This window comes from Mizuhopecten yessoensis, unplaced genomic scaffold, assembly GCF_002113885.1.
Source record: "Mizuhopecten yessoensis strain PY_sf001 unplaced genomic scaffold, ASM211388v2 scaffold10555, whole genome shotgun sequence".
NCBI lineage: Eukaryota > Metazoa > Mollusca > Bivalvia > Pectinida > Pectinidae > Mizuhopecten > Mizuhopecten yessoensis.
In genome coordinates, this window is record NW_018408605.1 from 15,697 (window position 1) to 31,461 (window position 15,765).

Genomic DNA, 15,765 nt, shown 5'->3' on the forward strand with positions numbered 1-15,765 from the left:
GCTTGTCCCAGTCTACTCAGCTGTAAATGAGTATGTGGTTGGGCAGTGCTAGAAATGTAGAATGCTAGCTGTGAGTGCCGAAATGGCAGCACCAACTGTATGCTCCCCAGGGAGTTGAGAAAGATATTGACTGGTTGCAAATATATACAATGGAAGATATTATATATAATAAATGAGCATCACAGTATATATTTATTTTGCTGCACACTTAATAAGCATGTGACATGTCCCTGTAACCCACATCTAATTATAGGCAAGTAGCTATAGGGGAATTATTATTGGAAGCCAATATCAACACATCCAACTTATACAGCACATTAAAACAAGGGCCCCATGGGTTTAACAGGTCACCTGAGTTGTAATACAATTGTTATTTGTTGTTGTGATATGACAAAAACAAATATTACATATGTATAGCAAATTTTGTCTCTCCCTAATACTGAAAAGTCTCATTTCCATAAACTATAGCAAAATTTACCACACACACCCCCCTCCCTAGGAGTAAATGGGTGACAATTGATACAACAACATATATATCAGATTACACCTCATAAACCTTCTATAAATATCAGGTATACATCTCCTATCAATCAAATATGCATGACCTTCTCTACTACCAACACAAACCTCCCATACACAACCTTTACATCCTGCATCAGCTCCTATTAGTCAGGTATCACCTATACATCAGGTATACACCTCCCATACATCTGGTATACACCTCCCATACATCAGGTATACACCACCTATACATCAGGAATACACCTCCTATACATCAGGTATACACCTCCCATACATCTGGTATACACCTCCCATACATCAGGAATACACCTCCTATACATCAGGTATATACACCTCCCATACATCAGGTATACACCTCCCATACATCAGGTATACACCACCTATACATAAGGTAAACACCTCCCATACATCAGGAATACACCTCCTATACATCAGGTATATACACCTCCCATACATCAGGTATACACCTCCCATACATCAGGTATACACCACCTATACATAAGGTAAACACCTCCCATACATCAGGAATACACCTCCTATACATCAGGTATATACACCTCCCATACATCAGGTATACGTACACATCGGGTATATACACCTACAATACATCACTCATCAGGTATATATATACCTCCCATACGTCAGGTATACACCACCTATATATCAGGTATACACCTCCCATACATCAGGTTTACACCACCCATACATCAGGTTTACACCACCCATACATCAGGGCATTTTAGATCGCTATTCTCTGTAGGAAAGTTATTATTATATCTCATCTATATAGGAGTTGTCTTATTGGTTGTTTAGATTACCTCTTACCATACAAGACATATGAGCTTGGGGATCTCAACAATGTCCATGCTATGACCCAGGGAGGAAGTCCTCAGGGATGGGGTTGCGCTCCATTAAGGACTTGATAGCATGAGTGTTATTTTCTCTGCATGTCCAGAAACATATGAAAGGGATCTGAACTGATTTCATTGGGGAATAAGCCGTCAGGAGCAGGAAATGACTCCGGAGCCAATCCTGTAAGCATGGATGTGTTCAGGGTATGGTGGGGAATCTTGATCATTTAAAGTACATAAAGCTTTACACCCAAAATTTCTCTATGGCTGCTTTGTCCCAGTTTTTCAGACCTGAGATATGCTACAATCTATACAGTCATTAAGGAAAAGTAGTTTTTTGAAGATGAAATTGTCTTATTTTGCTCTGTATTGGGCCCATCTTATGCCATGCCCTTCTAGGTTGTAGAAACTTAACTGATACAAAATATGGTCACCTTATTGCCTCAGCCATTTTTACCGTATATTGTAACAAATTTATATGTTGACAGGTCATTCTAGAAAGTAGTCTTTTACAAGTTAACATTTGCCAATTTCCCCTTATTTGACCCGCCCCTCTACCCTAAGGTGGCCACATCCTTTCATAATATAAAAGGCCAAAATTATATTGTTTCGTGCCTACCCAAAACTTTTTTGCCAATTTTCAAAGGAAGAACTGTTCAAGTCAAGATCACTCTCCTTTCTATGTATAAGCTAAATAAAAATAAATGAAAAATTGAATTTATTACCGATCTATATTTATCCATATTTTTTTTCAAACATGTAACAGGAAACAAACATCTTTTGTTGTATATAGAGGATATTCATACCCAATTAGTGATGACTCTTTATGAGGTAATTCAAATAGTGTTAGTTTATATGCAGTATATTATCAACAAGTTTCAGCAATTAGATGAAATATAACTGAAAATAGTCACGAGAGATACTTCATACATAAAGACAGATTGATAATTGATTGCCTATCACTGTTTATATTGACAGGTATTCTGACACAATTGCAACACTATTTAAATAGGTGAAATTTAGTGATACAGGTTACATTATTAACAAAAAATGGTATAGGTATTATTTTAATTTCAATGAGAGGGTGAATATATCTCAGGGCTTTAACTATACTTAATAGTGCTTTACCTGGAATTGAGGATTACACACATTTTTAATGTTTTGCTACATAAATTATGTTGTTAAACAAATAGGTATATATCATATATATATCCTAGACCAAAATTGGCAAACAGTATTGCTAAATGTGCATCAAACAAATAATATGCAGGGGCCGCTGGATCATGATGTGGAATTACTTTGAATCTTAAAGAACCTGAGGAGTTATGGCTTGAGTTAGCCTCCGTGTTATTTTTTTCAGTTTCTATTATTTTGACAGTCTGACAGGTAGGTTAGATTTCTGATTAGATAAATATGTTTTACCATGAATTCATATATTTAAATACTTATAAAGTGCATGATGTTACTAAAAATTCATAACCTGTCTGTAATAGTATTAATACAGGTGTAATTATTGACACTGAAGATGGGTCTGTGAAAGTTAGTACTTGTGTATTACCAATCTGAAACAATTAATAAATGTCCATAACCTAAAGTAAATTTGTTATTATAAATTCTTGTGAATTGCATGTGTAATAATTGTGAAAATTGATGTAATATGTCTGCGATAATATAAACATTTAATCCACATAAATTTATTGTTAAAAAGAGTTTCCATAAGTAATTTTACAAGCATTGTTTTGAGTGTTTGAATTCAGGAACCCGCTATCAAAGGCATCTGATCGTTTTTGTAGGTGTAGTAATTCAATTTAATAAAATTACTGAAAATAAAAGAAAATCAGGGAAGACGTAATACAGATCTAAACATTTTAATGACTAAACAGCAAGTTATACATGCAGGAATTATTTTCCTTCCGTTGTGTAATACATATTAATAACCCTTTCTCCACCACTTACCCCTATATACCGCCTATTTCTTTTTGAAATAATGTAAATCCCGCTACAACTAGTCTTATATTTGTTGACACTGAACTTCTACTTTCACTTTCACATACTTCATTTCCGGTTAAAAAAAATACGCAACTCTGCGGCTACCGATTAACTCCTATACCATGTACAGCTGCCGTTTGCCGGACTCTGTACACCGTACCCTTTCTTCGGAACACTGTTGTACCCGTACCCTCCTTCGGAACACTGTTGCACACTGTACCTCTTGTCCTTCGGAACACTGTTGTACACCGTACTCTTTCTTCGGAATACTGTTGTACCCGTACCCTCCTTCGGAACACTGTTGTACCCGTACCTTCCTTCGGAACACTGTTGTACACCGTACCTCTTGTGTTCTCTTTTCAGTAGCACTTTTGTGTCATCTCCTTCTGGATAACTCAACATCAGCAAAAACTCCAATAAAATTAAACGACCCGACCACACTGACTTCTAGTTATTTTATTTACAATTATTTGCAACAATCTTCAGCTGAGTGCAAACAACTGTAGTTCAAGTCAGCTAATTTTCACTATCACTTTAATACAGGAGCATCTCCCCCTTCCTTACCGATAACAGATGATTATCTCACTGAGAAAAAAAATCACCAGTTTGCTAGTTGAAAAAATCAAAATATTTTTTTCTTTTCATTTTATACAATAATGACTGGTTTAGATGCATACTGGTAAGTGTTGACGTGCTAAATGATTCCGATAATATTCACACAACTCATTGCAGTTGGATAAAATAATTTTGACCGAATTAATACCATACTGTTGTATTCTGAGATAAGGATGATGTTCGTTATTATAATTCTGAGATAAGGATGATGATCGTTATACTAATTCTGAGATAGGATGATGTCGTTATACTAATTCTGAGATAAGGATGATGTCGTTATACTAGTTCTGATATAAGGATGATGTTCGTTATACTAATTCTGATATAAGGATGATGTTCGTTATACTAATTCTGAGATAAGGATGATGCCGTTATACTAATTCTGATATAAGGATGATGAACGATATACTAATTCTGAGGTAACGATGATGTCGTTATACTAATTCTGAGATAAGGATGGTGCCGTTATACTAATTCTGATATAAGGATGATGTCGTTATACTAATTCTGAGCTAAGGTTGATGTTCGTTATACTAATTCTGAGCTAATGACGATGTCGTTATACTAATTCTGAGATAAGGATGGTGCCGTTATACTAATTCTGATATAAGGATGATGAACGGAATACTAATTCTGAGGTAACGATGATGTCGTTATACTAATTCTGAGATAAGGTTGATGTTCGTTATACTAATTCTGAGCTAATGATGATGTCGTTATACTAATTCTGAGATAAGGATTATGTTCGTTATACTAATTCTGAGATAAGGATGATGTTTGTTATACTAATTCTGAGATAAGGATGATGTTCGTTATACTAATTCTGATATAAGGATGATGTCGTTATACTAATTCTGAGATAAGGATGATGCCGTTATACTAATTCTGATATAAGGATGATGAACGGTATACTAATTCTGAGGTAACGATGATGTCGTTATACTAATTCTGAGATAAGGATGATGTCGTTATACTAATTCTGAGATAAGGTTGATGTTCGTTATACTAATTCTGAGCTAATGATGATGTCGTTATACTAATTCTGAGATAAGGATGATGTCGTTATACTGATTCTGAGATAAGGATGATGTCGTTATACTAATTCTGAGATAAGGAAGATGTTTGTTATACTAATTCTGAGATAAGGATGATGTTCGTTATACTAATTCTGATATAAGGATGATGTCGTTATACTAATTCTGATATAAGGATGTTGTCCTTATACTAATTCTGGGATAAGGATGATGTCGTTATACTAATTCTGAGATAAGGATGTTGTCGTTATACTAATTCTGTGATAAGGATGATGTCGTTATACTAATTCTGAGATAAGGATGATGTCCTCAAGAAAGCTATCTGAGTTACTGACGGGGGATTAGACCTGGGTGTATTACTTTGAACCACAGAGGCGCATTAATAACAAGCAATGGATGCCGAGATATCAAGCAAGGCCAGATATTACAAAGCACCAATGATATTTCTGTACTTTGTTTTGTTTTCAATTCTATAAGGCATGTACTTCAGATACTGCGAAAGGAAGGGACAACTACCACTACAAAGTTTACTGAGACAAGGTACTGAATCATGTCAATAGATTATACATGTCAATAAATTATACATGTCAATAGATTATACATGTCAATATATTATACATGTCAATAGATTATATATGTCAATAGATTATATATGTCAATAGATTATACATGTCAATAGATTATACATATCAATATATTATTAATTTAAATAGATTATATATGTCAATAGATTATTTATGGCAATAGATTATACATGTGAATAGATTATACATGTCAATCGATTATACATGTCAATAGATTATCCATGTCAATAGATTATATATTTCAATAGATTATACATGTAAATATATTATACATGTCAATAGATTATACATGTCAATAGATTATAAATGTCAATAGATTATACATGTCAATAGATTATATATGTCAATATATTATACATGTCAATAGATTATTTATGTCAATAGATTATACATGTCAATAGATTATACATGAAAAAGCGTCCAAGTAGAGGTTCGAAAGACTTCCAGCTCATTCACGACAATGCCTCATCCCACAACAGGCGTTTTTGAAGCAGGAGACGGTAGCAAAGATTGATCACCCACCCAATTAACCAGATCTAAACTCCTGTGAGCGTCTATGAGTACTCTGGGTAGTGCGATCTTCCAGTGTCTCGCAAGCATACAAAGGGGAGACAACCGCGCAGCGATCACGTCATAGAGAGCGGGATCGCGAAAATTCATTTTTGCAAAGAGGGATACTTCGACGGATATAATAGAAAGATCAAACCTTGTGTTTCTTGTTCCTAGTGAAGAACTTACTCAATGACCTTTGTATGTAGTGTGGCCAGGGCAAGGTGCGAGCGGAACGAAGGGCGCCCGGCATACGACCAGTCATGGAACGAAGGACGCCCGGCATACGACCAGTCACGGAACGAAGGGCGTCCGGCATACGACCAGTCACGGAACGAAGGGCGCCCGGCATACGACCAGTCACAGAACGAAGGGCGCCCGGCAAACGACCAGTCACGGAACGAAGGGCGCCCAGCATACGACCAGTCACAAACACTTCACTTTGTTAGGATTTCAATTCTTCGCAAAAGGTGAAATCATATCGAGTCGGTAGTTCCGGAGTTGAGGTTGACACCGCCAAAACAAAGAGCAGATAGGCTAAACACCTGGATAAATATGTCAATGGTTCAACAATAGAGAGTAGTAGATCAGTTATGGGTATATAAATGTAAACAGACGACCCCCTCCTCCCTCCCACACACACTTATAATGAAGGGGGCTTACATTTGTACATTGAACATTAGCCGCCTCTTACAAATGCTGCCGTGGGATAGAGCAGATTTATTCTATCAAGTAAAATATCATTATCATATATAAATTGTTATAATAGATAAGTAGATAAGTGTCCTTCTACAGCAATGGATATATTAAGTGATCACGAGTACATATCTAAAAATAAATATTCCAATAAAGATGACGTAACACAGATAAAGGTAACGTTATCTAACGGACATGTTGAAGATGTTGTAGCGAGGTGGGCGGAACACGACGGATCACTGAGAAATGGGGCTCCTAGTTCTTTTTGTCGTTTTGACGATTTCACAGGTAAGAAGTTATTATTCAAATAATGCAAAGATCTGACCGTGTGCTACATATAAGACGGTAAACCTACTTTATACTACAGATAGATGTAGATAGATATCGTTATTTCCTCCATTATCATGACGATTATTCAGGGGATAGTACGTTGTTTTGAGTGGCTATACTGGCGATTAGAACATGAAATTTTGGTTTGCACTCGAGACCGATAGGTCGAGAGTTTAAACCCAAATTTCCTGTTCTTATCACCAGTATAGACAAGGGAAACAACGTACTATCCCCATTCTTAACAAATATACTAGGCTAATATGTTTAGAAATATTGTATTTCCTTGTACAAAAGTACGTAGTAAAATATTTTATGACCTGAACTGGCGACGTGTCATTCTGCAGCGGACTGACCAATCGGAAAGAAGCTTTCAAAAGTCGGTCATTTGGCTCCGCCCATACTGACGAGCGCTCGATCTGTATGTTGACGAGACGGAATATTTGAAATGTTCGTAAACGTACTGTCACCAAAGTTTATACGACACATGACCAAATTCTTACATTTCCACGTCAGTATGCATACCAATCTGTGCTTACCGACAAAATCGGTGATTATTTGTATAGATTTGTAAAGAGTTTTGTGTAAATTCATACGACAAATGTGAAATGTTTTATTTGATTTCGGATTTAAATAGATGCCTTCACACAAATGGAACGAACGTTTCAGTAATAAATTGAGGTAAGTACAAGGAATGTGTACTTTTTACTTTTTAATTCATTCAACAAATACATTTCATCGGTCGTTTCTGTTCTGTTGCCTGCTAGCCTTATCAGCGGGATTTCGCTAAGAGGCGAGCTTGACGCCATATGTTGTTGCTGTTGTTGTCTGTAATTTCCCCCGCTACCTAATCGGGGCACCTCGATGTGGTCTTCTGTCGAGTAGTTTATATCGTTGGGGTACTTCCTGTCGTTCCTGTATATTTATATTCATGTCACATGGTGAAATCCCATTACCGTATCGCTTACCATCACCCGATATATAAATGCATATAAATGTAGCACGATCACTAATTCTAGTGACTCGGTTGAGGAAAACTGGACGAAATTCAAAAACGGCTTAAATTCCATCATCGACGAGCGCATTCCATCCAAACTGACCTCCATGAAACCTAATCAGCTTCCATGGGTTGGCAGACCAGAACGCCGCCTCATAAAGAGGAAACATCGCCTCTACAACAAGGCTAGGAAAAGTGGAAAGGATCGTACAGAGTCCACAAAAGGGAAACCCAAAAAACTCTCCGAACCGCAGAATGGTCCCACTTAGAGCGTACACTGCAGGTAGGAATTTAGCAGAAAAACAACGAACCCTTCTGGCGATACATCAAGGCCAGAAGCAGGACAACATCGGAATTGCTCCACTGAAAGAGGGTAACAAACTACTCACCGACAGTACAGACAAGGCGGAGGCCCTAAATCGACAGTTTCAGTCGGTGTTCACAACGGAGCCCCCAAATCCGGATCTCCCACCTCTCACCACACCCAAGTATCCCATCATGAGGAACCTCATTATAGATGAGAAGGGAGTTGAGAAGTTGATCCGCGAAATCAATGTCAGTAAGGCTAGTGGTCCAGACAACCTTCCAAATCGTGTCCTTCAACAGTACTCAATCGAACTTGCCCCGGCAATGACTCATATACCCCAACAATCGATTCTGATCGGTGAACTCCCTGATGACTGGAGGAATGCCAACATTACACCAATCTTTAAGAAGGGTAACCGCCATCAACCCAGCAACTACAGGCCAGTGTCGCTCACGTGTGTGTGTTGTAAACTGGTTGAGCATATTATCTGCCGCCACCTCAGGAACCATCTCGAGGAATACAACATACTGACACATCTACCACATGGCTTCAGGTCAGGACACTCCTGTGAATCCTAGCTGCTGATTACCACCTATGACATCACCAGCATGTACGACAGAAAGCTACAAGTGGACACTGCCATCCTGGATTTCAGTAAGGCCTTCGACAAGGTTCCCCATTCAAAACTCCTGTACAAACTAGAGAATTTCGGTGTGAACCCCGACATCCTACAATGGATCAAGGCCTTCTTGACATCACGGACCCAACGAGTACTTGTAGACGGCAGCCATTCAACACGAGTGAAGGTAGATTCATGGGTTCCCCAGGGGACGGTCCTGGGACCTATACTCTTCCTCTGCCACATCAATGACTTGCCCGACTGCGTAACATCTACTGTACGTCTATTCGCTGATGATTGTCTGCTATACCGTCCAATTCGATGCCTACAAGACCACCTGGACTTCCAAAAAGACCTCAAGTCTTTGGAAGAATGGGCAACGAAATGGGGTATGTCTTTCAACGCGTCGAAATATTATATTCTAAGAACATCAAGATCCAAGTCTCCTAGTGCCTACAACTACCAACTGTCGGGCCAATTACTCAAAGAAGTGGAAGAAAATCCATACTTGGGGGTGACCATTCACAACTCCATGAAGTGGGACTCTCATATCCCCGTAACACAACCAACAAGGCAAATTCCACTCTCGGATTCCTAAGACGAAACCTGCGACAGTGCCCAGCGTCACTAAACCTGACCGCATACAAATCGTTGGTGAGATCCGTCCTGGAATACCGCTGCACGATATGGGACCCTTACCACCAAAACTACAAGATCGTGAAGGGGTTGCACTGCATGAAAAAATGAGTTTAGTTGCATTTTATTTGCCATTTATTTGCCATTTAAATTTCAAGTTGATGGAAATAACGGAATTTAATGTGCATTTTATTCCGAGTTTAAATGGGATAAAATTCGAGTTTAAAGAAAATGTAAACTTAAGAGTTTCCAGCTAAATTTATTTTTCATTTAAATTTGGAATTTAATTCCTTGTAAATCTATATTAAACTTCAAATATCATTACTCAAAAACTTGAATTAAACTTGGAGTCTTAATTTTATTCTTTTAAATCCATAATAAATTCCAAATATAATTGCTCTTAAACTCAAATTAAATTTTGGAGTTTCAAATTTATTTCTCTTTAAATCCGTCAAAAACTCCAAATAAAATTACTCTTAAACTCAAATTAAACTTGATCTTTCACATTATTTTAAATCCATAATAAACTCCAAATTTAAATTCTCTAAAACCTGTGTTATACTTGGAGTTTTAAATTTAAACCTTTTAAAATCTGTAGTTTAACCCGAAATATATTTGCTCTAAAACTCCATGCAACTTTATATTTCAACAGTTCTTAGTATGTAATAAACTCTAAATATAACTGCTTTTGAACTTAACTTCGGTTTTGAAGTTGTTGTTTTTTAAAATATGTATTAAACTCAACAAATGTTGCTCTATAATTTGATTCAAACCAAGTGTTTTAATATATGTTAATTCTTTAAAAACTGCATATAGCATTACTACAAAACTTATGACATTTCAGTAGTGTTCATTTGATTAATCCTATTTCCAGATATTTTAAAATTCTTTATTCATTAAAGTTTTATCATTTTGTATTGAAAGTCTGAAGTATAAATCTGAAACAAATACACTTAACTTCATGAGTTTTTATTACTGTGATATTTCAAAAAGCAATATTAATTAAAAGCAAATTACATAATGCACCGAGTTACCAACAAATAACTATAAATAATTATTCAATCATACCATCAGTTGTATTTGAAATAAAATCAGATTATCCATTCAAAATATCATCAAGTAAACATGTACATTTACAAATATGGCAACAAAAACAGTATATGAAAATTGCTTTTACAATAATTTTAGACAGACGGCTGAAATAATTTCAACAACATCACTTAATGTAAGAAGTGAATGATTCCCAAAGACCTAGAGTAACTTTCCTGGCAATCATCTTTGATTTAAACATATTTTTATTTGCATCTATTATACGATTGGGATTGGGCACACGTTGTCCAACTTATATAAAGCCTTTTCTCAATAACATATTATAATATACATATATACAATGGCAAATTCAACTTTAATTAATATTTTCAATTAAGTTTAGTATAACATTATGAAAGAGAGAGAGAGATCATTGATGGATCTACTAATTATGTAACTACTGATTCACTGTCCATTCAATTTGTTTTGAAAGTCTTGATGGTGGAGCACGGGACGACACTACAGAATCCATCCTTCTTCTTTTTGCCATTTGTTTTCTGGACTTTGGAGTCTGTAGTGATACCCATTTATCGTCTAGCTCTTGAACAATTCTGTTCAATTCCTCACTCCTCCAAGGCAACTTCTTAATAACAAAACTATCATCCTCGGAGTCATTTTCCTCTTCTGATGACATCAAGTCAATGACCATCGCTGCCTGAACTTTTTTCTTTTTGTCCTCATCATAGGATCTTTTAGCTTTCAAAGCTGTCTTTCTCCAGGTCATTTTCTGGAAAAGATAGGCAATTGTTTATGTCCGAAGGCGGAAACATAGGTATAGGTATAACATATATAAAACTGTACTCCATGCAATATGGTTAACATATTTATAATATAAACACAGTAGTTCTTTACTGTGCATTATATGTATACAATAAGTGAAATAACACTGTGAGAAAGGATGTCCCCTCTCTCTCTAACCCCTATCCCTTATCTCTACTTCCTTTTCTGATTATCAATTCATTGTTAATAATAATAATAGTTCGAGGTTCTTATACACTGCTTTATCACAACCTAGATAGTTCGTAGGTTGTCTCAAAGCGGTTCACAAATTATTATCCATTGTTATAAGTTGCAACCAGCCAACTCCCTGGGGAGCATACAGCCGGTGCCCCCATTTCGGCACTCACAGCTAGCATTCAACAATTCTGCCACTGCCCAATCTCGTACTCATTTACAGATAAGTAGACTGGAACAAGCAGAGTAAAGTATCTTGCTCAAAGACACAACACAGTGCTGTGCCATGATTCGAACCTGCAACCCTTCGGTCGCGAGCCAGGCGTCTTATCACTTGACTACCGTGCCTCCTAGTTGACAGTGAAAAGGCTGAAGACACTATTGGGTAGATGATAAATATGCAAAATCTCTGTATCTTATCCCTATGAGGAGGGAAGTATGCAATAACTGTCATAATATGCATTTGGTTTATATTTACCCTCTTCCTTCTTCCATACAGCATCATCTTCTGACGATGTGCTTCTGCCTTTCCTGCAGCAGCTTTCAACTCCCGCTGTCTCACTGACTCGAAGTACCGCTCTACAGCAACTGAAATTTAAATGTTTATATGTTGTTGATTATTTTGGCATCATATCTGGCAATGGGTATATTTTCGTAATATGCTCCTATATATATATATGCATTCAACAATTCTTAAAACTCCCACAATAACACTATTTCTAGCACCACCATGCACACATCATGCATGTCTAAAGTTTTTCTCTTTTAAATATATATTATTTAGATTATATAAATTAAATGTGCGTACATACCATTGATTACTCCATTCTCTGTAGCAGGGTACATGCCCTTGGTGAATGCTACAACCTGGTCTGTAGTTTCTTTATTCGGAGTAGAATTGTACCTGAAAAGTGAAAATACATTACAATGTACAAGTTTGAACATATCTAGATTTGCGATTAGAGGCTTCATTAATAGTCAAAAGGTAGTAGAGTTAACATCACATCATATCTCTCATGAAACAAGATTTCAGGGGTAGAAATATGTGTAACACTCAAACTGTTAAGAATTGAGAAGTTTAGTTTAACTCAGATGCATGACCAGGAAAATGTGTAATGCATCACAGCATGTGACTTTTATGGGTTACTTCATTTGAGAAGGATCTCAAACAAATATTTCAGAATAGTAACAATTGTATTTAATACAGATTAAGTTTTTGGCATTTACCTTAATTGCATAAGATGATTACTTACTTAAGGCATTTGCCATCATTATCTTTCTGTATCCATTTGAGGTTTCTTTCTTCCATCCCGCATTTGTAACCATCGTGGACAGCTGACTGAAAATAGTTAAGATGTACATGTACTGTAAATTAACACTTTGGTCTTTGAATAGGAGAATGGGCAATTATTGGAATATTGGCAATTATCAGATCATAATGGTACATAAGAACCAGTCAAGGTAATATCAACTGTCAGGGCATGATAGACACTACAAAAAATACTATTGTCTTACTTTAATATGTGCTGGGACATCCAGTTTCTTTGGGGTAGCAATTGTAGATTTTGAAAGAACCATATTCAACTTTTCCAAGATTGTCTTGTTCTGGCGCTTAAGGTCATTCATCTTCAGAAGTACATCATGGCATCTACATTCTCGTTTCTGTAAAGCAAAAACATGGATTGAAATTTGGTGATGACAACTTCTGTTATGGCAGACACCATTTCATCCCTTTAACTTCCGGTCTTTGAAAGAATAAATAATACTTGTATTTATGCAAACTTGCCAAAAATAGAATAGAGTTTGTTTCAGGAATTGTTCTTTATTTCAAAATAGTTTTTTTAAAGATTATAAAATGTAGGAAAAAAAACAAAAAATCAGGGAGGAACATCCAAACTTTAAATCCCTCATAATTATGTTCTAATTATCACTAATTTTTCAGTGTTTTTTTTCTGTATCGGTGACAAAAAGAAATGCACGGCAAGACCGGGATTTGAACCGGAGACTCTCTGACCTCTATGAAGACACTCCACAAACTGAGCTATACTAGTGGCTGTGATCAACCCAGTCCAGTTCCACTACATTCCTCCCTCCTAAGTTTTCTAATTATCTTTGTCCATGAAGACATAAGTATTTACAATCCAGGTTTTGGTATCCGCTTGTCAAGCATTTACCCACTACTTGAATCAAGGGTTAGTAAACTCGCCAATTTTGTAATAGGTGAAGGAGAAATGCACAGCCAGACCAGGATTTGAATGCAGGACCCTCCGAGCTCTAGACAGACGCTCTATCAATTGAGCTACATGTACCTGATCGCCAACCTGTATTCCACTTACTATGCAGATCAATTTTAATAAACTTAATTAATTCCAATCAACCACAGTAATCTGATGTGTAATCAATATATATATTACAATCTGTATATAGTATAAGGGTTATTTGTTATATACAGATTGTTGTAGTTATATTGATTTGTAGCAGATTTTAATTGCACATAGGATTACTGTCGCCTTCGAGCTAGGGGGAATTTCCCTTTAGCTCAGTGGTAGAGCATCCGACTAGGAACCTAGGGATCGCGGGTTTGATCCCTGCTGTAAGCACATTTTTCTCTTTCCTGTTACAAATGGTGTCCATGGCCCTCCCTGTGGTGACAGAGAGTTAGAACCTGGGTTGTGGTGTTTGCACATTTAATAATGGGGGAGTAGTGTGACAGATATTAATTGTATTCATAGGATTACAATCGCCTTCTAGCTTGGAGCTAGAGTGAATTTCCCTTTAGCTCAGTGGTCCTACTAGGAACCTAGAGATCGTGGGTTTGATCCTTGGTTATTTAGTACTACAGATTAAATTAAAGACTCCTGTGAATCAACACTGATTGCAATAACTTTATATGTTGTTTATCAAATTATACATGTATGATATTAAGTCAATTACCTGCGCATTGATTTTATTTAAAATCCTGGTTTCAAATAAAAACTGATTGCAACTTTTGATAATGTCCATCTGACATCCAGTTAATTGTCCGTAAGAGCATGAATTTCATCCAATATTTTGCTTTTGTAATACAGAAGCTGTAATTGAAAGCTACATGTACTGCACTTACTGACATTTTGACATTTTTTTATAACATATTGAGACATGTACAAAAATACAAGAACATTTAATCACGGTTACATAAAGAAAAAAACAGTAGCCTCCAGAGCTTTTATCTGCGATTAAAAAAACCAGTTGGTTAAAAGTTAAAATTGGTTGGCCATGATCAGTCCATTGACATAGCAAAACAAAATATATATTTTTTGCTATATATCAATTTTAATTTGGCCTTTCAAGATCTTTAATTTGACCCTTTTTATGACTGTTAACGATACATTACTTTGTTCAACAAGGTAATGTATGATTATCAATCAAAAAAAAAAAAGAAATGGTCAAATTAAAAATCTTGAAAGGCCAAATTAATATCAGGTTACTTGGACGGTCACTGTCAGAGACACAGGTGCTGGACACACTAATACATATATATGTAAAAGTAAATAAACACTGTTATTAGTGTCAGGCACCTGTGGTCAGCGCACACGCATTTGTTTATGTCAGTAAAAATATTTCTTACAAGAAAAAAGTCACACCCTACTCATACAAAATACCAGTGAGTAGGGTGGTTTTTTTGTCAGAACTATTTTCATTTACAGAAACAAATGCCTGTGGGTCAGGGTTGTGTTTGTAATACATCAGAAGGCCACTACAGTAATGCAAGTGCAATTGTCTTTGAGGCAAAATGCAAAATATCTTAAATCAGTGTTTAAATAATTACTATACTTTCTAGTTACTTACATCTTCGTTGCCTGATGAGATCCCTTAGAATGAAGATGGTATAGACGATTTCGACTGGATATACGTTTGTTTATTTTCTTCCTGACGTTTGTATTTCCGGGCATGCGTACTGGGCGTACGAATGGCGGTTGGTGTTACTAAAATTGACTTTCTCTTTTCGCCGCGTAT

At 36.3% G+C, this 15,765-nt stretch overlaps 1 protein-coding gene across 1 annotated transcript; it reads right to left on the bottom strand.

Annotated features, from left to right (window-relative positions):
- Window positions 1-10,687: 10,687 nt before the first annotated feature.
- Window positions 10,688-15,684, bottom strand: LOC110461067. Its single transcript, XM_021514348.1, has 6 exons — window positions 15,598-15,684; window positions 13,285-13,431; window positions 13,023-13,108; window positions 12,582-12,673; window positions 12,248-12,357; window positions 10,688-11,542 (listed from the first exon to the last, which is right to left on the bottom strand). The coding sequence occupies exons 2-6, from the start codon at window positions 13,393-13,395 to the stop codon at window positions 11,213-11,215; spliced, it is 729 nt and encodes a 242-aa protein (XP_021370023.1). The 5' UTR covers window positions 13,396-13,431; window positions 15,598-15,684; the 3' UTR covers window positions 10,688-11,212.
- Between the last annotated feature and the right edge of the window lie 81 nt (window positions 15,685-15,765).